Source organism: Myiozetetes cayanensis, unplaced genomic scaffold (assembly GCF_022539395.1).
Source record: "Myiozetetes cayanensis isolate MyiCay16 unplaced genomic scaffold, myiCay2020 scf4, whole genome shotgun sequence".
In the NCBI taxonomy this organism is placed as follows: Eukaryota; Metazoa; Chordata; class Aves; order Passeriformes; family Tyrannidae; genus Myiozetetes; species Myiozetetes cayanensis.
In genome coordinates this window covers 15,836,935-15,858,958 of record NW_026087631.1, presented here as the reverse complement: position 1 = coordinate 15,858,958, position 22,024 = coordinate 15,836,935, and the positions used below count along the sequence as shown (strand labels likewise).

At 38.2% G+C, this 22,024-nt stretch overlaps 1 protein-coding gene across 2 annotated transcripts in view; it reads left to right on the top strand.

Annotated features, from left to right (window-relative positions):
* Nucleotides 1-22,024, top strand: part of SNX2 (sorting nexin 2) — a 31,427-nt gene that overhangs the window by 327 nt on the left and 9,076 nt on the right. For both annotated transcript variants that reach the window (XM_050328840.1, XM_050328839.1), the window contains exons 2-7: nt 9,218-9,335; nt 15,376-15,539; nt 16,810-16,876; nt 17,079-17,122; nt 17,207-17,348; nt 20,788-20,866. In XM_050328840.1, the coding sequence (XP_050184797.1) occupies nt 9,218-9,335; nt 15,376-15,539; nt 16,810-16,876; nt 17,079-17,122; nt 17,207-17,348; nt 20,788-20,866 (614 nt within the window). The remainder of the gene's footprint in view (nt 1-9,217; nt 9,336-15,375; nt 15,540-16,809; nt 16,877-17,078; nt 17,123-17,206; nt 17,349-20,787; nt 20,867-22,024) is intronic.

The window sequence follows — 22,024 nt, the reverse complement described above, 5'->3', positions numbered from 1 at the left end:
TCCCGGCGCGGGGATCCCCTCAGGGCTCCTCCTGCCGAAGGAAACCCACAGCTCTCGTCTCGGAGTGCCGCTGTCCCGCGCCGCCGCTTTCCCTCCTCCTAGCCCCCTCTTGTGCTGCCGGGGTAACAAATATTCCCCCCTTTCCTCTTTCCAGTTTCTCTAGTTTATATGTGTCCGTCCCCTCCCTCCCATCTTGGACTTTGAGGGGATTAATAAAGCCCATTTTCTTTGTTTGGCCTCTTTCCGAGGCTTCACCCTCTTCCAGTTCGCGAAAATTTGCAAAAACTTATTTCTTTCTGAGGTTTATTCCACGGGAGCCGGCGCAGTTGTGGGCTGCGGCGGCTGCTGGGACCTGCTGGAAAAGGAGCGTGAGGAGACATGAGAAATCCTTTATCTGTTCATTCCTTACAGTGGGAACTTTCCCTGGCGAGTTGTTGTGGTCACGTTTCTCCCGTGTGTTTTGCCAGTATCCTCTGGAAGAACTTTGGTTTTTCCTGTACACAGTTGCCCATTTAAAAAGAAAATCTTTCTCTTCCTGTTTTCCTGAAGAATTTTCTGTCCCTGACCTTTACAGTAATAGGATCAGTACATGTTTCTTTGTTTTTACTCTGGCTGTTGCCTGTCCTTAACAAAAAAAACCCCAGTGTACAAAGAAGCTTTTTAAATGGATTTTAAAGTCACTTGCCTTCTCTCAAGCCACCGTCTTTCTTTCTTTTTATAGATGCATAATCTGTGCATTGATAGAAAAAGATCAGTGGAAAAATGCTGTAAAGGAATAGGAAATGGTGTGAACCTGCAGTTGCATGAGTAGACTTCTGTGCATCTCTGTGTGACATTGTGTATTGCTGGAGTCTTGTTGTGTGCACTGAGAAAGACTGCAGTGTAACATTAACAACATCTTCATTGATGTGATCTAGAAGTAAAGCTGCAGGAGATAAGATAAATTTAGTGTCTAAATCACAGTAACAATGAGAGTCCTCATCCTCATGATTATAAAGTTACTGAAAACTCTCCTAACTGCAAAAACTGGCAAAGAAGCTGTTTGTATCAGTTGTTTTGGCTGACAGTTCCAGTTTGCTGCTGTGTTTTTGTACACAGTCGATTTGAAAGACAGTCCCTAAGTAGAAATGGGAAGCCTCTTTGCTTGAAGAGAAGCTTTTAAAAAGCTGTGTCAGTAAAGCTTTTTTTGACATCTAGTCAGCTATAACATTTGAGGAAGTGCCTTAATCCTGTGATTTTTCCAGCAAATTTGTAAGAAAGAGGTCATGAAAACTGACTTTAGACTTCTCACTAGCTTGAACGTGGATTGATGAATGCAGCTTATAGGGTAGTACACTCCAGAGAATAATGATTATCTTATGATGTGGGCCTAGTTAAACTTCTGTCTTGAATGTTACTTTAATCTGGTAAATATTCTTAAAGCAGCTAGTCATAAATGGCAGTGGGAGTTCTGTTGTAACAGGAAAATCACAGTTTTTGTAGTTGGTCCTGTATTTGTTTGCTGATACCAAGGGTGAGAGTGTGGTGAGAGAGAGAGGTCCAAAGTCAGCTTGCATAAAGGCTGTGGTACTTTGAAAGGGTTCCCAACTGGTTCATCTTGAAGCTGTCCATTTGCTTTTAGCATGATTTTCTGTAATGGAAAAATATATGGAGGAACTTGAAAATTATCAGTAAGCAGTAGATGTGGTAATCTATCAAGGGTGTCATTTAGGGCAGGGCGTGTAATCTTATTGCCAGTTTATTGGTGTATGTCAAAGATTTGCAGTATCCATTTGGTTTTTACACAGGAGGCAAAACACTAAATAACCACAGAAGCCCAGATGGCGTTAATGATATTCATTCAGTTTAACAGTGGTGATTATTGAGGAAACAGTAAAGACCCCATTGGAATATCTGAGGGGAAAATACTAAGTCCTTCAATACTGTCCTGTATCTTTGCAGAAAGCTGAGTTTGTATCCAAGATTAATTGGTGTAATTGTAGTGGAAGTGTGTGTCTCATTGCTTGATGTCAAATCCAGGCTGTAATGGAAGCACGTAGACGTTGTTCCTGTATGGCTGCTTACTCTCTCCGCCCGTGCTGTGAGTCGAGAGCTCCTGTAACCCCATTTCATACAATGAGCTGTATTAACCAGAACAACTATAATATGATTGTCACCTTTTGTCAGCCTACTGTAATTTGACTGAAGGAGGCTAGGTAAGATTCAGACAAGTAGCTAAACTAGTTTGGGGTGAACCCTACGATTAAGAGGAGGGAGGATGTCCAAGCATTTACAACTATAATTTCAGCCAGCAGAAAATGTGAGAACTTGTTCTTGTTTCTTCATAAGTCAGAGCTATAAGATGCTTAGTTATTGCCTCCAAACGTAATGAACAATAAAAGAAAAGAAAATTAAGCTTGTTATTGCCATTGTAAATTGGAAAGAGTCCATGGGCCTCTCACCAGAAACTTATTTTCAAGAAAACAACACAATATGCTGACTGTCCTACATACCTGGATGTTGTGGCTATCTGGTATCTTGGTTATTGAATGCTTCACTTAATTTTTAGCTCACTGGTCATTCAGAAATTTCACAGGCATGTAATGGCCAGTCTTCGCGAGCGAAGATCCGGGGAAGGTCTTTACACCTTCCAGCCTGCGCATTGGATTTTTTAGGTGAGACACAGTGTGCGCGGAACTGAGCCCACCCTTTAATCCTAAGGTTCATCTGCCGGGGCCAAGCGAGCTTGGACGGTGGCAGCGAGGTCCTCAGGACGTAGGTGGGTTGCCTTTTAAGGGTTAACGAGCCCCACCTGCCCGGGAGTGGCCCTGACCGGGAATCGAACCCGGATCTTGGCGATGATAGCGCCACGCCTTTACCACTAGACCACCAGGGGCTGTACATTTCAGCAAATGGACACGTTTGTGACATTTTGTGAATCCTTGGTGTCAAGTAAGTTTTAAAATTTCTAAACAGCTATACTTTTTGTCTGGGCCTTGAGGTTTTATGTTAGTTTCATCTTCCATTTCTTGTCTGATATGCAGATTTTCGCAACACTAGCTACTAACTCATTTGATAGTCATTTTAATCAGCCATTTTAGCTGTACTTTGTAGAGCTAAAAAGGCACAGTTGGGGTCCTGTCTTTTAGCTTGCATATGTAGAAGACTGTAACTGGAATAGCTTAATATGCTGATGGGTGCTTTTTTGCTTTTGATGATGATGCATGCATGGGTGATTTTTCGGTTTTTGAGAGGCTGAATAGCACTCTCTGACCCACTAGCTGTGCAAAATCATCAGATTACTAGGAATTATTGAGTCTGGTTTCTGATACATTCAGGGCTGTGTCTTGCTGGGTTTTCATAGTTCCCTGAGGGCTATGTGCATTTTGAAGAGAAAAAACTAAAGTTCATTGCAGAGCTCTTAAAAACAAGCTGATGTAGTGTTCAGACCATGAATAATTTTTAGTAAGTTTTTATATGTTGTCTTTTTCATATAAAGTCCCAAATGTTTGCGAAGATATTTAACTCCATCCCTAATTCATCTTGTCTGAGAATGATAGCTGTTTAAAAATACCAAAGAGCCACAGAAAGATTAATAGACCAGGAGATACCTTGTTCATCTGTCAGCTTGTGGCAGTTTAATTCCATCTGGCAGCTGAGCCCCACACACTCACTGACTCCCCCCAGCAGGATGGGAGAGAAGATTGGAAGGGTAAAAATTAGAATATGGGTGGGTAGTGATGAAGAGAATTTAAGGGATGTAATAAAAGCTGCACACACAAACAATGTAATAATTCATTCACCATTTCCCATGTGCTCAGCCATCTCCAGGGAGACACTTCATCACACCTAATGGTAACTTAGTGAGGCAAATGCTGTAACTCTAAACATCCTCTTCATCCTCCTTCTTCCCCGTACCTTTTATTGCTGAGCATGGTGGTACAAGGTATGGGATATCCCTCTGGCCAGTTGTGACCAGCTGTCCCAGCTGTGTCTCCTCACTGTTTCTTGTGGACTCTCAGCCTACTTGCTGACAGGGCAGTGAGTAATAGAGAAAGCCTTTGTGCTGCCTAAGCAAAGTTCAACCATAACCAAAACATCAAGGCTGCATTGTCAACACTGGTTGCAGATCCAAACCATGGAACTCTACAAGCCATTATGAAAAAATTAATTCTATACTAGCCAAAACCAGTACACAGCTGAAAATTCACTTTATCCGTAAATCATCAGCAAAACTAAACTTTAGTATCTACTATTCTTAAAAACAGAACTTTGCATTTATAACAAATGCAAATTTATTATGAAAAAATTATTATTATTAAACAAATAACACACAGACAGAATATCAGTTTCACTGGAAATGTTCCTATAAAGGTCACTTCTAGACTTTTTGTCTTGTATACAAATTATACCAGCTGCATTAATAAGCTTTGCTTCATGAGCTTTCTGAGGTACCCTTAAGGTCTATTTGAGTCCTCTCCTTTTGCAAGTATTCTCATATGAAATTTGGAAAAAGCTGTCTGTAGCTGCTATACTAACTTCAGCTGTGAAACCTGGTGTAGTGCAGAATTATTGGTGTTCTTTAACAGTGCCACTGGACAGGATCTTTCCCAGATCAGTAACAGAAAGATACATGTATTTATAACCATTCCTAGGAGGAATATGTTTCTTTTTTAGAAGTGGGAATAGCTCTGTATTGACCTCTGGTTAAATTGTTGCTTTAGGCATGTAAATATTTGGTATTTCATATTATACAGTGTGTTGATCAGGTTTAAGTGTTCGAGGTGAATTTTTGTCTGATAGGATTTCATTTTGTGATTAGAAGTCAGGTATAGTCAAAAAGTAACCATTAGCAACTAAAATGGCTACCTCAGATAAAACTGAGAAGATAGGTTGAGGGAATAGCTTGAAGGTGTGAGTATTCTCCCTGGGCTCTTTTCCACCATTCATTAATCAGGAGCACAATGAAGTGATAAAGCAGAAAGTTCTCTGCTTATGTGCAACAAGTAGAAGGCTTTTGTTTCCTGTACCTGGCTGTATTAGAGCTATTTTTTGTGGCAGTGAATTGACAACCACAAACTTATGTGCTGTTCTGCATCTGTGGTAGTGTGGGGCGCTGTCGTGGTTTGATCCAGCCACTGCCTCTCTGGGCAGTCTTTGCTCGCATTCTCCACCAAAAATGTCATCGGTTTTCTCTGGGCCAATTTTCTCTTACCCCCCACACAATTGCTATAAGTTGAGAGAAGGTTTATGCAGACAGAAGAGATCTGATTGGGAAGAATAATATTAGGATTTATTACTAGCAAGATAAAAACTAAAGAACTATATCTACAACAATTCTAATTAGGTAAAAGTATTATATATTTACAGAAATACCCCTCCCCTCTTTGTATCAGTCCAGGAGGAGGAGCAGTCTCTTGCTCTCTTTCTGGAGCTCCAGGTCTTTTAAATAACTTCGCAGCACTCTAAAGTTCTTCTTTTATTATCTCTAGAATGACAACTCTGATTCGTCGCAGCTGGAACTGTTTCTCTTTCTCTCTCTCTTCTATGTCGGCCTCAGGGCTGGGCCTACCCCCCTCCTAGGCTAAGACCAGAGGCTGGGGGGTTACCCAGGCCCTGTAGGGTCTTCCATGGACTGCAAGGGGACACTTGCCTACCATGGATCTTCACTGCAGAGTCACAGGGGATAGTGGCTTTTGAGTCCACCCCTGTTACCTGTGGGGTCCCTTCCCACAGGAGAACAGTCCTTGATAGACCTCTCCAACATAGGTCCATCCCTCGGACAACAGGTCTTCTATTCTCTGCTTTCCTTCAGGGTCACAAATTCAGCTGCACTAGCATGGATCCCGCACTCAGATCCCAACATTCTACCCAAGCCGTTCTGCTCCAGCGTAGGTCTCTCTCCATGAGCTTCCTCGTGCATCCACTTGCTTCAGTGTAAGCTCATCTATGAGCCGCATGAGGGTCTCATCACCCCAGTAATCTTCCACAGGTGGCAGGGGTTTTAGTTTTCAGTCTTTTCCCTACTGAAGGAGAGAGAGAGTGAGAGAGGGGGAGAGAAGTTTCCCTCCCCCAACTTTGTGTCTTTTTCTCTTCTCTCCAGCTGCCAGCTTTGACCTGGAAGGCCTGTTATCTCTGCCTGGAATTTCTTCTGCAGCAGCCTTGTCCAGGCAGTCAGTCTTTCTCTAAAGTTTTTTTTTTCTCTACTCTGTTTACATGTTTTAGTCAGCTGGGCTTCAGTGCCACACCTGCCCCTGGCCCAGGGCCGGGTGGAAGAGGGGGCCCTGGCCCACTTGGGGTCTACCGCCTCTCCTACATGGCTACAATTTCATCTGTGCAACCACCTTCTCTTCCGTTTTCTTAAATATGTAATTGTCAGAGGCATTACTAAAACTTTTGATTGGCTTTTCTCCGGAAATCTACCTGGAAAAACTATTTCTACCCCTGGGGTTGGAGGGTGGGGGTTTGGAAAAACCTCTACAGGCTTCCTCTGTGTCCTAAACCTCAGATCTATCAAAAAGTAAGTAGGTTGCTGTTCAAAGTTGAGTACCAGCAAAACAGGTTTGGAATGAGTATCTATAATGTTTTTGTGAAAAACTACTTTTACGGATTAAACTTTAAACTTCTTGAGCCTCACAGAAAAATCAAACATTTCCGTGCTCTGCTGTTTTAGCTGAAGTACAGGATCTTGAACTCTTAACTCTACACAGCTCTGTCTGGAGAGACACACCATTTCTTCTAAATTATGCTACTTCTGAGTTCTGATACCACTTAAAACCTTTGACTATTACATATAACACGTACTATCTATACTATCAGTTATGGAACATTGAAGCATGTCAAGCACTGTGGTTTTCTTAAATTTCCTACTTCATTTCACCTAAATTATTGCAAGTCTTGTGCTACAACTTAAGGAGTTGTATCTCCTTATGATACTTCACAGTCTTCACAGAGTGGACAAATACTCCTTTACTACCCCAGAGCACTCTTATTTCCTGAGATGACATTTTGGCATTCATTTAGTATGAGATGTGTTCATGTGACGAGTGGATTGGTTCCTTGTAGGATTCTAAACTGATGTTCTTTACCAAGTGTTCCTTCTTTGACGTTCTTTCCAGGCTCTAGGGCAAAATCCAGCCAAAATTTGAGATACTGCTCCTTTTGTTGTTCGTCACTTTGGTTTGTTTATTGGTTTCCCCATGTTATATATGGGCTTCTTAGGGAGGGGCAGCGTTTGGCAAAGGGAGGGAGATATGACCTCTTCTGTTGCTTGAATGTTCATTGTTGCAACCATAATCTGGCTGTGTTGGCTTTGGGTCACATGAATTTTCTTCACAGTGGCTGAAATGGGGTTGTGTTTTGGATTTGTGCTGAATACAGGGTTGATAAACCCCCAGGGTTGGTTTTGTCTTTGCTGAGCAGGGCTCGCACAGAGCCAGGGCCTTTTCTGCTTTCCATACTGCCATGTTGGCAAGGAAGTTGGGTGTGCATGGGAGGCTGGGAGAGCACCAAGCTGGGACAGGTGACCCAAACTGACTGGAGGAATATCCCATACTATATGTCATCATACTCAGGATATAAAGTGTGGGAAGGTTGGAGAAGGGGAGATGTTTGGAGTGATGGTGTTTGTCTTCCCAAGTAATTGCTACACATGATAGGGCCTTGCTCTCCTGGAAAGATTAAACACCTGCCTGCCCTTGGGAAGCAGTGAATTAATTCCTTGTTTTGCTTTGCTTGTGTGTACAGCTTTTGTTTTCCTTATTAAACTGTTTTTATCTCAACCCATGAGTTTTCTGGCTTTTGCCCTTCCAATTCTCTTCCTGATCCTCTTCCTGATTCTGCTGGTGAGGGAATGAGTGAGCGTCTGCATGGGGCTTGGTGGCTGTCTGAGGTTAAACTACTACACTGGTTTAGGGATTATGAATTTTTTGGTATTCTTTTATTTGCTTGTATCTTCCTTGTGTCTTCATCAGGGAAATCCTTTCCAGGTCAATCAAGTCTTGATTTCATACTTCATTTTTCCTTTGAAAAGCTTTTCTGTATTGTGCATGAATTTGCCTGGCAGGATTTTTACTATTTCTGCTTACTTTTTGTACTAGAATTTCAGCTGTTTGAGGTCTGGATAGATGTGAGGGTCAGAACATAAGGTCTGTTTGTTACAGCTGTTGCCTCTACTGCATTTATGAATGTGAAAATACAATCTGGACAGACTTTTTCAGTGATATTTCTGTATTTTTCAGTCTTTTTAAAAATTTTTTTAGTCTGTGCTGTTTGTTGAAGTATAGAGTGAAACACTTATGATCTTTTTCTGAGTACTAGTTCTGAACTTAAGTTATGACCACTCTATGCGAAAACTAGGAGGCAAGTAGGGGCACAGTTTACAGATGCTCCTTAAAATGCACGCAGCCATGAATAAAGATGCTGTTGTTGAAACCTCTCTAGCTAACTATCTTGGGTGAAGTTGTGAGAGGAGAAGTGAGTCTTGCAAATTTTCTCCTATTGGCAGTAATCATAGTAGATACTTATTCAAGGAAGATTTTCTAAATGAAAGACTGAATTCAATTAGGTGTGTATTTGTTTTGTAAACAAGTGATACATTTGGTGACCCAGCTTCAATATTGCCTAAATTTTCCTGAGTGTCTTCAATAGAGCAAGTTCTCATCTTCAACAAATTAAAAGAACTGTATCTATGGCAAACCTTGTTTCCATGTACAGTACTATGTGACCCTCTGTGGCAGTAATCCATTAGCAAAGCTATCAAAATATCTTAAGGCTCCAGGCAGCCATTAATTATTTGGATGGTATTAATGCATTTTTTCTGTCTCTGAAAAACTGATACAGAGCATTTGGAGATTTCTTTATTAATTTTTGGCTATGTACAAATCCAGATTTAAATCCAAGCCTTTCCAGAAGGAACTTAATAATAAAATTACATTTGGCAGTACTAATAAACTTATTCTAGATATTTCGGTAGCAGCTTTTGCTTCATGTTAATTAAACCTGAGGAAACTTATGATACTTGTTTTTCTCTTGGACAAAGAAATTGAGAGTTGTTGACTAACTCATATCTTTTGTTCATTGTTCCTGTACTGGGAGTGGGAAATAGAAATAGCTGACACAGTTTCCTTTCTGTACATCTTGTCTTGTTTCTTTGCAATGAAAAAATGTTTGTTGCAATAGCTCTTATATACTGACACATGGCAACTGGTTATCTGCTAATTTTTTTTTTTTTTTTAAGTCAAGTCCTTCATCTCCTGAGCCAGCAAGTCTTCCTGCAGAAGACCTGAGCACAAACTCCAATGGTCCAAAGCCAGCAGAAATCATGCTGGATGGTGACAGAGAAGACCTCTTTGCTGGTAATTACCATTTTCTTCTAATGTGCCTGCACAAACTCTTTTGCCCTTGACTGAAAGAAATGTGGTTTTCTAAGAGGGAGTGTTGAAACCTTCTAAGTAGTTTGACAGTGTTGTACAGGTTTTTTTCTTGTGGTACTTTAGCTTGTTTACCAAATGCAAGTTTTGCAGGGATTTGTATTGTCAGTGCGTAGAGTGGGAGTGTTTTTAGTGTCACCAACCTGCTCTGCTGACAGTAATAATAGTACTTACCATTCTGTGATTAAAAATGTTCAAATCTGCGTGAAAAAACATGACTTAAGTTGCATTCTTGTTTTCTACTTAATAAGTATACATAAACTGTGCCAGTCTTTTTTTCAATTACAAAGAGAGATAACTCAAAAAATAATACCAACTCAAGGGTATTTCCTTCATCTTAAAACTCTTGTTTTAATGAAAAAGAAACTGGCACATGGGACGAGTCCTATCGTTTCAGTAGTGTATGGTTCTCTCTCTGGCAGTTGATAGTACTCAAAGTTCTGATAAGTAATCTGTTAAGACTGTACATTTCTAAGGCTTCCTTACTCAGTTGCTACTTCGGTGTTGGTTTTTGACTCTCCTAACGGAGGTTATTGTTGCTGTCAGTTACAGGTGTCGGAGCATTAACTATTCAAGAAAGGAGGTGTAATATTTGGAATCTACTATGCATGTCAAAAGATGATTCTGAATGTTGCATCTCAATGCTAGTATTTTCCATGTGACTACATATTGAGTGAGTCAGCTGGCAGTCTGCTTTGAATACAGTCCTCATCTCATCTTCATTGATTACCTGATGTAGTCATTCAAAAAAAAACTTCACAGACTTTAGTTCTGGGCTATTGCATAAATATGTGTATACACATGCTCATTACCTCTGTTCTAAACTTCCTAAATTTGTGTTTCCATATATTTGAAATTATGTTTGCTCATGACACTGTTAGAGTGTATTCACTAATTTACTAACGGTCTGAAAGTGTTGGAAAAGAAAAAAGGAATAAAGGAATAGAGGGGTGATCTTACTTTTTTTTTAAATTTATTTTAGCTTATCTTATTTATAAAGACCATCAATTCTTTAGCAATGAAGCTTTCTAGTTAGTAATTTGGTTATTTAGCTTCAGTATATAAACCCAGCTTTTTATAACCATAGAGCCATCTGGAATGTATATTTTAGGAAAGCCAGTTCTCCTTTGGATAATATTAAGAAAAAAAGGTGGCTGTAGTAAATATTGAGGGGAGCCAGACAGAAGGAACAAATGTTTGCAGCCAGATTGTTTCAACTGAAATAAATGCTGTGAGAAAAACACAGAGAAAAACTGATTTAATGAGTTTGAGCTTTGCTATGTAGGACATTCTCTTAAATGCTTGCAGCACTGAACTGAAGGTGTCTAGCATACAGCACACCTAACACAGCTGAGACTGGTCTTTAAAAATTCAATTTATATACAGAGTGAGGCTCATACTCTCAAATAGAGGAAAAAAACAGGTGTGATTTATGGAGCCTGAGACAGAAAATGACATTTTTCACAGTTTCCTATTCTGAGCAGGTAGTTTGTGTAGTGCAGTTGAGTCCAAGTGATAAACTTCTGTCTTCGTATGACTGTCATTCTGAAATGACATTCAGAAGAACTATGTCTGATTTGTGTTCCAGTGCTGGGCACTCACAGGTGTAACTGTTTTTTCTTTCTTAGGACTGTTTTGCTAGACAATGTAGAAAAAAATGTGAGAAAGGCAATACAAGATCCCTATTTTCTTGCTTTCAGCATGATTGCATAAGTCTGGCTTTCTGTGAAAGCAGGACTTAATTTAAAAGTGAGTGTGACTGTTTTTTTATTTTGACATGTTGGAATTCCAGAGAAACCTATCTTGGCACAGCTTATAGAACACTTAACTGGAGGGAAGAAAATGAAACTCCACAGCTTTGTAACTTCTGTTGTTCCTTCATACTGAATTCCTAGACACTATAAAATCCAGGTAAAGAAAATCCTTTGTCTCTCCTGAAAGGAGGGACAGTCATGCTTAGGGGTCAGAAATAATTCTAGTTTTTTAGACTTCTAAAGGAATGTGATAGTATGCCTCTACAATAGTCTACAGCTATTGTAGACTTTAAAAATATTTTTCATTATTCCATCTACTAATGCAACCTAGTGGAACAGGAGAAGAAGCAGAACAAATTTTCTGTACTGTTTTAATGCAGTACAGAACCTGGGATTTATTTGGCTTTTTAAATTATATTTAAGCCCCCTTTGCTGTTATGTTTCTGTTGCAGCTACAGAATAGTATTTGCAACAAAATAGTTGAGATACTCATTACCTTGCCTCTAGCAATTCATAAGTGAACTATTAAAGCTAGGTTTCAAAGGTGGAAGAAATGAGTTTTCTAGCTGTCATCAGAGACCAGTAAAGTTTGCTGCTGCGTTGTGGTTCTTGGTTCTGTAACAAAGCAAACTGTCTTGCTAGACCCACTTAAGCACTTTCACTCTTAGAATAAAAGTCAGTTGATTATTTAGAAAAAAAACCCTTAGTCTTTCTTACCTTGTAGAGCTCTTATGCAGAGGACATAATGGTCAGTGTCCAAATGAGGTAGTATTAAGTGTATGTTAAGGAATTTTGGGATGTGTCTTAAAACTTGCTTGTCTGTAAGTTGCTATTACACAGTGAAGAACTAATTATCAAACTAGTCTTCCAAAATGTTGACCCAAAGTTCAGTGCATACCTGCATGCAGACTTATGGGTGAGGGGTAGCAAGAGAGAGCATAAATTCTCCTTTTTTCCTAAAAGAACTGATTTGCGGCCATCAAACAAACAGATACTATTTTCTCTGGGTCAGTTCCTCCGGTAAAATAGAAAAGAAAGGTTAGTAGGCAGCAGCTATAAAAATGTGCTCCTGCTCAACCAACCTGAGGTCCCATAGCCTTAGAAAGACTGGTGTGGACGAACTCCAGTGGTTTTGATCCTGCAGAAGGGAAACCTCCTTGCCTTTCCATCTGCTGGCTCTTGCCACTTTTTTTGTGTGTGTAAATAATGTACCAGCTCAGCAGTAACCTCAGCTATCTGCTGAACAGAAACAGAGTGCTAATCCTGGCTGGAGTTCTTTTGGTGCACGACCTAGATCACTTTACGAGTATGTGGATACAAGTCTGAAGAAGAGTACTTGGGAAGGAGTGCTGCTGTTTCATCTAATAGCAGTGCTACTTTGTTACATTAAATTCACTGTTTTTTCATGAAGTCATACTTTACAGTAGCAGGATTGTATTCTTGAGTAGTGTAAGCAAGAAATCTGTATGCTTTGAATTTTTTAATGGCTTGGTTTATAAACCTGGCTAAAATCTGAAGTACAGAGAAGTATATAGTGGTGATTAATTGTTTGTTTCCCACAGATGTGCTGGAATATAGCTGGTGATAGGAAAAAAAAAAGAGACAATTGAAGTGGAATTGCTTTATTTTATAAATATTTTATACTTTACATTATATCATGTATATAACATACTGTATTACATATGTATGTATATATTTTTCTGATAATTATTTCTGTGAAATAGTCATTTGTGTAACAGTATGTTGAATGCTGTTAGCCACACCTTTTTACCATGCCTTTTTACCTAGTTGAAATGGTGTACCAGTCTAAAAGCTTTTCTTGCAACAGCTTCATCATGACTTCCCACCTGCTCTTAGGTTTCGAATTAAAATTCTTTATTGATTTAAGATGCAATGTCCTTCCTATGGCATTTGAGGAAAGGAATCATCAGCAAATGCTTAAGGTCTTCAATCTTTAGCAGTAAGAATAAAGCAATACTAGGAAAATAAATATTTTCAAAGAAAGACTTTAGATATTCTTTGTTCATATTAAAAATGGAAAATATAAAAAGGTGCTTGCTTTTAAGTTTAGTTTGAAAATGCTATGAAAATCTGTAATTTGAAATTAGGAAAAGCATTGCCAGCAGAGTCAGGGAGCTGATCATTCCCCTGGGCTCAACTGTGGCCACACTGGGAGTGCTGAATCCAGGTTTGAGCTACCCAAATGCAAGGGATTGGAGTAACTCTAGTGCCGGGCGATGAAGATGTTTGAGGCTGTGAAGTGTATGGCATAAGAGTCGAGTTTGAGAGAGCTGTTTCCACCTGGAATGGGGGGAACCCTGCAATGTGTATAAATACCTGATGGTAGGAAATGGATGAGGGAGCCAGACTTCTCAGTGGTGCCCACTGACAGGACAGGAGGCTACACATTGAAATACAGATAATGTGCAAGAAAAACAAACTAAGAGTTTTTTTCAAGGAGTAGGTAGATTCTCTGTCCTTGCAGATGATCAAAACCCACCTGGACATCCTGCTCTAGCTGATTCTGCTCAAGTAGTGGAGTTAGATTAGATAATCTTGGAAGTCCTTTCGAAACTCAGCAATTCTGTGATATACTCCAAAACAAAATGATGATAGGAAACTTTAGCAGCCTCGAGCCAGAATGAGTATCTGCTTCAAACCAGATTAAGGCACATTAACCTTGAAGGTTTTTCTTCAATTTATTTTGATTTTTGGTATCAAACACAGTCGTTTAGGCACACAGTCATCATCCCTGAAAGAGAGAAGTGTGATTTTGTTCATTTATGAAAATTATCAAGGATTAGCAAAAATAGTGTTACAGTAGAGTGGGAAACACATTGACTAACAGAATACCTCTAAGTGACAGCAGGGATAAAGTTGAATGGTTTTGATATATGGCTTATGAGAGATAGTAATATTTCTTTTTCAGTAATAAATTATGTCTCATTGGATGCTATTTCCAATTCTATTTTTATGTTACTAATAGATTACAGGCACTTTTGGAGAAGGAAACAATCCTATGTAATACAAAAATGGGACTTTTTTATATGCAGTAGAACGATTCCACAAATTTTAAAGTAGATCTGATGTTTAAAACTCCTTTTAACTGTTAAGTAAGGACTAGTTATATTCATTTTATGCACAAGGCTTTAAAAAGTTGTGAAGAATGGCATTTATTTTCTTTTGAAAATTCAGTGGTTCATATAGGCAGAAGTTGCAAGCTTAGGTCTTTTCCAAACTGCAGAATAAACCTTTTTTGTAACTTGGTGTACCTTGAAGTGGATCTGTTGTAATGCCTTTCCCCCTGCTTGGTAAGTACTTTCCACAGGAAGTCTAGTTTGTAAAAAGATTTGTGATCAATTGGGAAGTCAGTCTTGGTATCAAGTGACTGTCCTGTGGTCCATGTTATCTTTTAAGGAACTAGAATTCTTGAAAATGCTCATCCAGTGAGAACCACAGCATTGTTAATTTATTTGAATTAGAACAGAAACTTCTTTATACCCAGAAGTGTGTGGATCGCCAGTGGTCAAAACCAGTTAGTGCAGGAAAAGTGCAACTGAAAAGCCAAGGTTTACATCCTCTTTAAAGATGGGTGAACTGTCCATAAAGTGAAGAAAGTACTCAGTTTTTAGTGGACTGTTTTAAGCCCCAGAGAGACTAGAGACAGAGACTAAAGATAACCTTACTAATAAGAATGTCTCACCTGCTAATATTGCTATTTTACAGGTTGTGGTAAGGTTTGGCAGTGGTCGGGGTGTAGTATGGTTGTGTGACTTCATTCAAGACTTCATTCATGGTCTGCTCAGTTATCATCCTCTATGACTAAATCAGCTGTTTTTCAGGAAAACAGTGATGAAAAAGAGCTGTGGTTTAAAAAAAAGTAATGCTTTGGTTTTCACAATATCTTATGCAGAAATAAATGAATTGTGACTTGTGACTGCTTTAAAAGACTCTTTACCAAACACTATACAAAAAAAAAAGGCAAAAAAAGCAGTATTAATCTTACTTTAACCCACTCTGCACTACAAGCTCAAATGTCTCCTCTTCCATGTATTGAAAGAATTTATCCTGCACAAATGAATGCTATTTACAGATCAACTTCTATCACCATTTAGCGTGTGTTTTTTTTGTTTTTTGATGCTTATCCATCTCTGTTTCACAAGAACTTAATTGCTAACTCAGAATATTTATCTACTCAAATGTTTCTCTAGAAGCAACAGAAGAAGTTTCATTGGACAGTCCGGAGAGGGATCCAATACTTTCACCAGAACCTACTCCTGCAATCACTCCTGTAACACCTACTACATTAGTAGCTCCCAGAATGGAATCAAAAAACATAACAGCTCCAGTGATTTTTGATAGATCCAGAGAAGAGGTAAACTTCTAAATTATGGAAATGTCTTATATGGTATTTTAATTTTTACCTTCTATTAAAATGCCAGTTCCTCAGTGTTGCCTCATAGCATCATTCTTTGCTAAGGACAGGAATGTAAAAGAAAACCTATTCTGTTTATTTTGCATATGAAGTTTATTGTGAATTTGACTCATGCAAATACCATAAGAATTCACTACTTAGGTGATTATATTGGAGATCTCTAGTGTAAGGAGTAAGAAGTTCTGTTCCTTCAGAACAGGTATTTTAAAGGTATGTGTAGGAGTAAGCTATGAGCTTGATACATGAGAAGCGTTAATAATGTAAAATAACTCCTACTAGCATCTTACAGGTTTTAACTTGGATTTCTGAAGCTGTTGTTCATGGGGAAATGGAAGAAGCAGTTTTTAGCATTATCCTGCATAGCAACATACAGCTGAGGATAATGGTAGTTTAAACGTTGCTGTGTACATTTGGTGTTCCAGTCAAACCTTGCCACTGCTGAATGCCATTCATTCTGGAGAGTTCTCTTTCTGGACAGTGGCTTTGCTAAATGAGTTTGCTGACAAGACCTACCTGTGACTTGATGATGGCTGCTTCCCCAGATACCACAGGATGGCATTTGATTCAGATTTTGCCCCCTTTAGCCCTGGTACACTGTTCCTTCTGCCATGGTGTTTCTTAAGCTCTCTCTTTTTTTTTTTTTTCATATTTATGTGTATTACATGAAAGATAATGAAATTCTGGGAGATTAGAACTCAGACTAAGTATCAGAAAAATTTTTATCTGTTGCATTTCCCTTCCCAAGCTCTTCTGCTACAGATATCATTAATGAAAAGGAATGACTGTCCTTTAATCAAAGACACATAGAAACATTGCAAATGAGAGTGGTTGTGAGCCATAGTATCATTGTAGGTCATAAAATGAGCATACCCCTAAGTTAAATATTTACTAAAAGTTTTTAGACCAGCAACTTCTGAGTCTACCATACTAAAAGCTTTTTTAGGAGGCCTTAAAACTAAAATTATAGAACCATTTAGATTGGAAAAGACCTTTAAAATCACTGAGTCTAAACCCGACACTGCCAAGTTTACCACATGAACTTAGTTGCAGTCACAGTCAGGGTTAGAAATTATAGAACGTTGGAGACTGGAAGTGTTTTTTAATTATACATACTGACTTTTTCTCCTCCTTTCTCTGTACTCTTATCCTTGTAACCATATATAAGATGAATGCATGTTACCTTTCTAAATGTGGCAAATCTTTTTCCTAGATTGAAGAGGAAGCAAATGGAGATTTGTTTGATATAGAAATCAACGTATCAGACCCAGAGAAAGTTGGTAAGTTCCTTGAGCCTAGCATTTCAGACTGTCTTATTCTCTGAAGACTATTGATATATTTGAGCATGATTTCTTCTTCACTTGTCTTTTGGTAGTTATTATTAACTAAATGGAAAACTATTTAATGTATATTTTGGAATAAAAAGTGTATGGCGGGATAACCATACCTTGCCCTGGGATAAGTATCTTAATTTTCTTACAGGAGATGGCATGAATGCTTATATGGCATACAGAGTAACAACAAAGGTAACTAGTGCAACAAATACTTGCAGATAACTTTGTGTCATAGCTGAGATGGATGAGTAATTCATAACAATTTTTTTTTTAAAGACATCGCTCTCAATGTTCCACAAAAACGAGTTCTCTGTTAAAAGAAGATTCAGTGATTTTCTTGGCTTGCACAGCAAATTAGCAACGAAGTACATGCATATTGGTTATATTGTGCCTCCAGCTCCAGAAAAAAGTATTGTAGGTAAGTGCAGTTCCTGTAAGGTGATGCTTAAGTATTGTAATACGAATTACTTTTCTGCACAAATACTGCTTACTGCTGCTCAGGTGGTCCAAATGTTCTTTGTGTTCTGTATTTTTAAAAAGTTTAGGTTAAATTGCAAAGGTATGTAATGGCCTCTTCCTAACTCAGACTAGTGTTGATAATAAGAAGGACGTATCTTTTACTACATAGCCTTGAATTTCTTATCTATGATTCTTTCTTTGCTGTTGCCCTTCAAGAGCTGATTAGTCTATCGAAACAAAGATGTTAAAAATTTTATTTTTAACTTGAGCTGTTATCAATTGCCTGCAGCATACAGAGCTTCATACATATTCCACCTTCTAATACTGTCTGTTTCTTTTTATCATGGTGAATGCAAAACCTCTCATTAATTCTGCAGGGTTTTAAAGAAAACCTACTTTTGAGTGATGCTAGTCTTCATAAATGCCTTGAAGGATCAGATCCTTTCTCCATGAGCTAAGAAGCATGCCTAATGCATTAAAACAACTTCAGTTTTATGATCTATAAGTAGTAGTTCTTCCAAACTAACTAAGCATTTTAAAAAGTAAAACCTGTTGAAGTATTTTCCGTTACTCATATAAATAGGTGATTTGACTCTAGAATGTTGTTTGATATGTAGAGAATAGAGAGACTTCTTTTTCAGTAATCTAGTCTGTAAAGCTAACCAGAGCAGCAGCTTCTCACATAAGCAGTAGTAGGCAGACTGAGTAGATGTAGGCAGCAGAAGGCTTGGGAAATTAAGGATTTTACTTCTGTAGAAAAGCATTTTATGGACACTTCTGTGGACTGCATTTTGAAGTCTGTAAGACTGAAAATTTGACCTGAATTTTTGGTAGTTCTTGAAAGAAATATGTGATACTGTAATAACCAGTTTTTCGTATAGCAAAAATAAGTTTAACTCCAAATGCTAACAAGGCTTAAAGATGGAGTGATGTTTTTGGTCACATCCTTTGGATGATGCAACATTTAAGGCATTTATGATAGTGTGCATTTACATGGAAATGTAGCACTTGCATCACAGTCAGAATCACCTGTAAGATAAAGCTTAGACTGGATTTCAAGTGCCACTTGAACAAAACTGGCATTAAAATTGATACACCTGGAAGTCTCTAAAAAGGTGGGACTTACTGCAGTGTAACCAAGTATGGGCTGCTGCTTCCAATCCTTGTATAGAGACTGTGTTAAGCTACAGGTAGGCTGGGGAAACTCACAGATTCTGTAGGACATTTCAGAAGAGCATGATGCTCTGTCTTTAAAGTTGAACTTCACTGCTTGGATTTAACTTGGTTCTGTTCAAAAGCATGTAGTCAATACCTTTCTAAGCACTGGAACATGCTGCCCAGAGAGGTCATGGAGTTTCCCTCTCTGGAGACATTGAAAACCCACCTGGACATGTTCCGCTGTAACCTGCTCTAGGTGACCCCGCCTTGGCAGCAGGATTGCACTAGATGATCTCAAGAGGTCCCTTCCAACCCTAATAATTCTGTGATTGTGTAACTCTGGAGAGAAGAAGGGACTGATTCTAGAGCATTTAAAAATAACTTATCTTAAAGCAGAGAGCTGACAAAGCAGCTGAAAGTAAGCTGATATGTAGTGTTTACATCACATGTGTTCATTTTTAAAGTCTTACTGCATAATGGCACACATTCAGTGTTATGCAGTGCCTATTGTACAAAAGTCCTTGGTCTGTTCATTCTGTTATAATGTGGATAACACATGCAGTTTTAAGCTCCAGCTTTATTTTGGTGATGAGTGGGAGGGGCAGGAATTTTAGATCTTAGCTACAAATTCAAGTGATGAATTACTGACTGTGGAACGAAAGGATAAAAATGAGTCAGTGGTGAGTTAGTTGGGCATTCATCCAAACCACCTCATTACTTACATACGCGTGTGTGAAAGTCACATTTTTTTTCTTTTTTAAAGAAAATAATCTGTTAAGTCATGGATCTAGGATTTAGAAGGGTGCTTGGGCTAGAGAATCAGCCTTTACACTTACATTTAAATATGCTTATATTAATGGAGAAAGAAAACTGGCATGAACTGTCAATATCACAGATTAAGAGTTCCTCATACCACTCGTTTAATTATGTGTTTATTTTTTCCCTATGAACTTCTGTTCAAACTTCAAAGGTGAATGATCTTTTGTATTAAACACAGAATTTCTTGCTTTCTGCAGTGAAATATTAATGTATAGTAATACTTTAATGCAAAACGGTGAGGCATGTGAATTACCTCAACTTTGTTTGAATATTTTAATCCTTTTACTTAAAGACATATTTGATTTTACAGATAAATTTGTGGATTTACAGTTACATAGTTTAGTATACCTTTGAAAAAAGTGCCTATCGGATTTATTTTCATGATGTTGCAGAGAAAGGAAAAGCTAAGGCTCCACAGAGAGCTTAAGGGTTCTCCCTTGTTTCTGTAAGGATGCTGTTTGTCCCCTTCATGGGTTACTATGCAAAGTTTGTAAAGCCAGAAGGGAGATGGGACGAGGAACAATACTGGGAGCTGTTGACCTGGCAGTCATAAGAGTACATATTCAGAATCTCATATGTAGAACTTCTAGAGTGAGAAGCACAGAACTAACAGGTCAGAAATACACTACAGCTAGTGATAAGATGTCTGGACTGTTATCACAAAATACCTTCACTATATATGGGAAATAAAAACATGAATGTCCAGTGTTTTGTGGTGTTTTTAATAGGACTCAGGTTGCTAAACGCTCTGAGTTTAAGTCTTTAGCATGAAAAATAGTGACCTCAGTCTGATAGTTTTAGAATTCTGATGCTGAGATTGAGTGTATTTCCCATACCATGACACATCAATAACTGACTCCCCATCATAGTATTTTGGCCATTCTCATCCTCAGTGGTCAGAGGAAGCACTGTAAAATTTTATTCTTCATTCAGTTTGTAGTTGTTTAGAATTTTCAGAACTTTTTAGCTTGCCTGAGTTGACTAAAAAATTACTGGTTTTAGAACTTGGAAAAAGAGCAGAATGAAAATATTGGTCATAAGCTTACCAAGGAATAGGCTTACAGCCCAAGATTTATTTTTCTATTCTGCTTTATATGGTTAACTGTTTTCTTCTTCAGAGCATGAGTTACCAGTAAGACTCTGACTGACATTTAAATTGTCTTCATAAATGCAAATTAACATGGTTTTGCATAATTGTTAGTCACAGTTAATATGTTACATGAAATCACATATTTCATAGAGCTGCTTCCACAAAACCATGTAGCATGAAGTGTTGATGTTTTGGGTTTTTTTCTGTTCCTGTGTAGTATTTTTCATTGTAATTTGAATTAAATATGTAAACATAGGTGAGCTTTATCTTCTAATCACATCAGTTATGTTAATGATTAAATTAAAATCAATATGATACCATTTTCTTCAAGGCATGACCAAGGTTAAAGTAGGCAAAGAAGATTCTTCATCTACTGAATTCGTAGAGAAAAGAAGAGCTGCTCTAGAAAGGTAATGTCTGTATCTAACTAAAATTTATTTAGGCTTAGAATTACTTGTAGTATACTGCGTGGGCTCTGTAACTGGAACATGGGCCATCTGTACTTAGATGAATTCTGGAGGCTGTATACAGTTAGTCAAATTTTTTGGAGTAGAAATTAAATAATCCCCATTAATGTAGGTTTATTGGTAGAAAAGATTATGGATAACTTGTTTCAAACTTAAAAATAAGATTGTAGAGATTCAGTAAGTAAAACTATCTTTATCACCTTATTTCGACATTTGGGGTTGAAGGAATTAAGGCACTTACAGCAGTGTATCTGTTCTATAGCAAACCAACTCTTGGGCGGGGAGATGAGTTCAAGAGTCACTTGAAAAACAAATGGCCTTCTGATTACATACACTGATGACATTGACTAGCTGGATTTTGGCTTAAGAGATATAAATCTCTGTCACCCAGTGCGGACATACAGCTGATACTGTTCAGGTGTCTTCATCATGGAAAGGTTCTGTTCCTGGTATACTACCACATTAACTTGTACTTGATATGAATATAGAACAAGGAAAGAAAAGCTGAGTAATCTAGTGTGTAAAACAGTTGCACTGAAACCCTTAGCTCCTATAGGATGAAAAATAAGGATCTGGTGGTCATACCTAATGGAGGATAAAAAATTACACTTTGTATCTAAGCAGCAATGCAAAAAAAAAAAAAGCCTTCAAGGTGTTGTATTGATTTTTACTTTTGTATGTGTGTGCATCAGTCCTTTAGAACTAAATGTGTTGATGACTATAGTCTGTCCAACATATAAATAGTTCATACCTGGATCATAATCAACTCACTTGTCCGAGATTTCCTTTAAATACCAGAATTACCTGTAACAAAAAGCCTGTCCACTGCACTATACATTTTTTTTCTGGTGTAAATTGGATGCTATTAAAGGAGGGGGTTTTTATTCAGCTGTTGAAAGTACGAAGTATAATATTTTACCACTGTGCAACATACAGTTATGGCAGGTCCCACCTTAAGGACTTCATGGTTTAAAGGAACTGTCATAAACTGTCTGACCTTTAGTGTGTTATGCTGTGGTATGGAGTGCATGGCACTGTATTATTTTCAGTCATGCACAGTGTATCTGTTTTGTTATCTAATATTTTAATTTTTTAAATCAT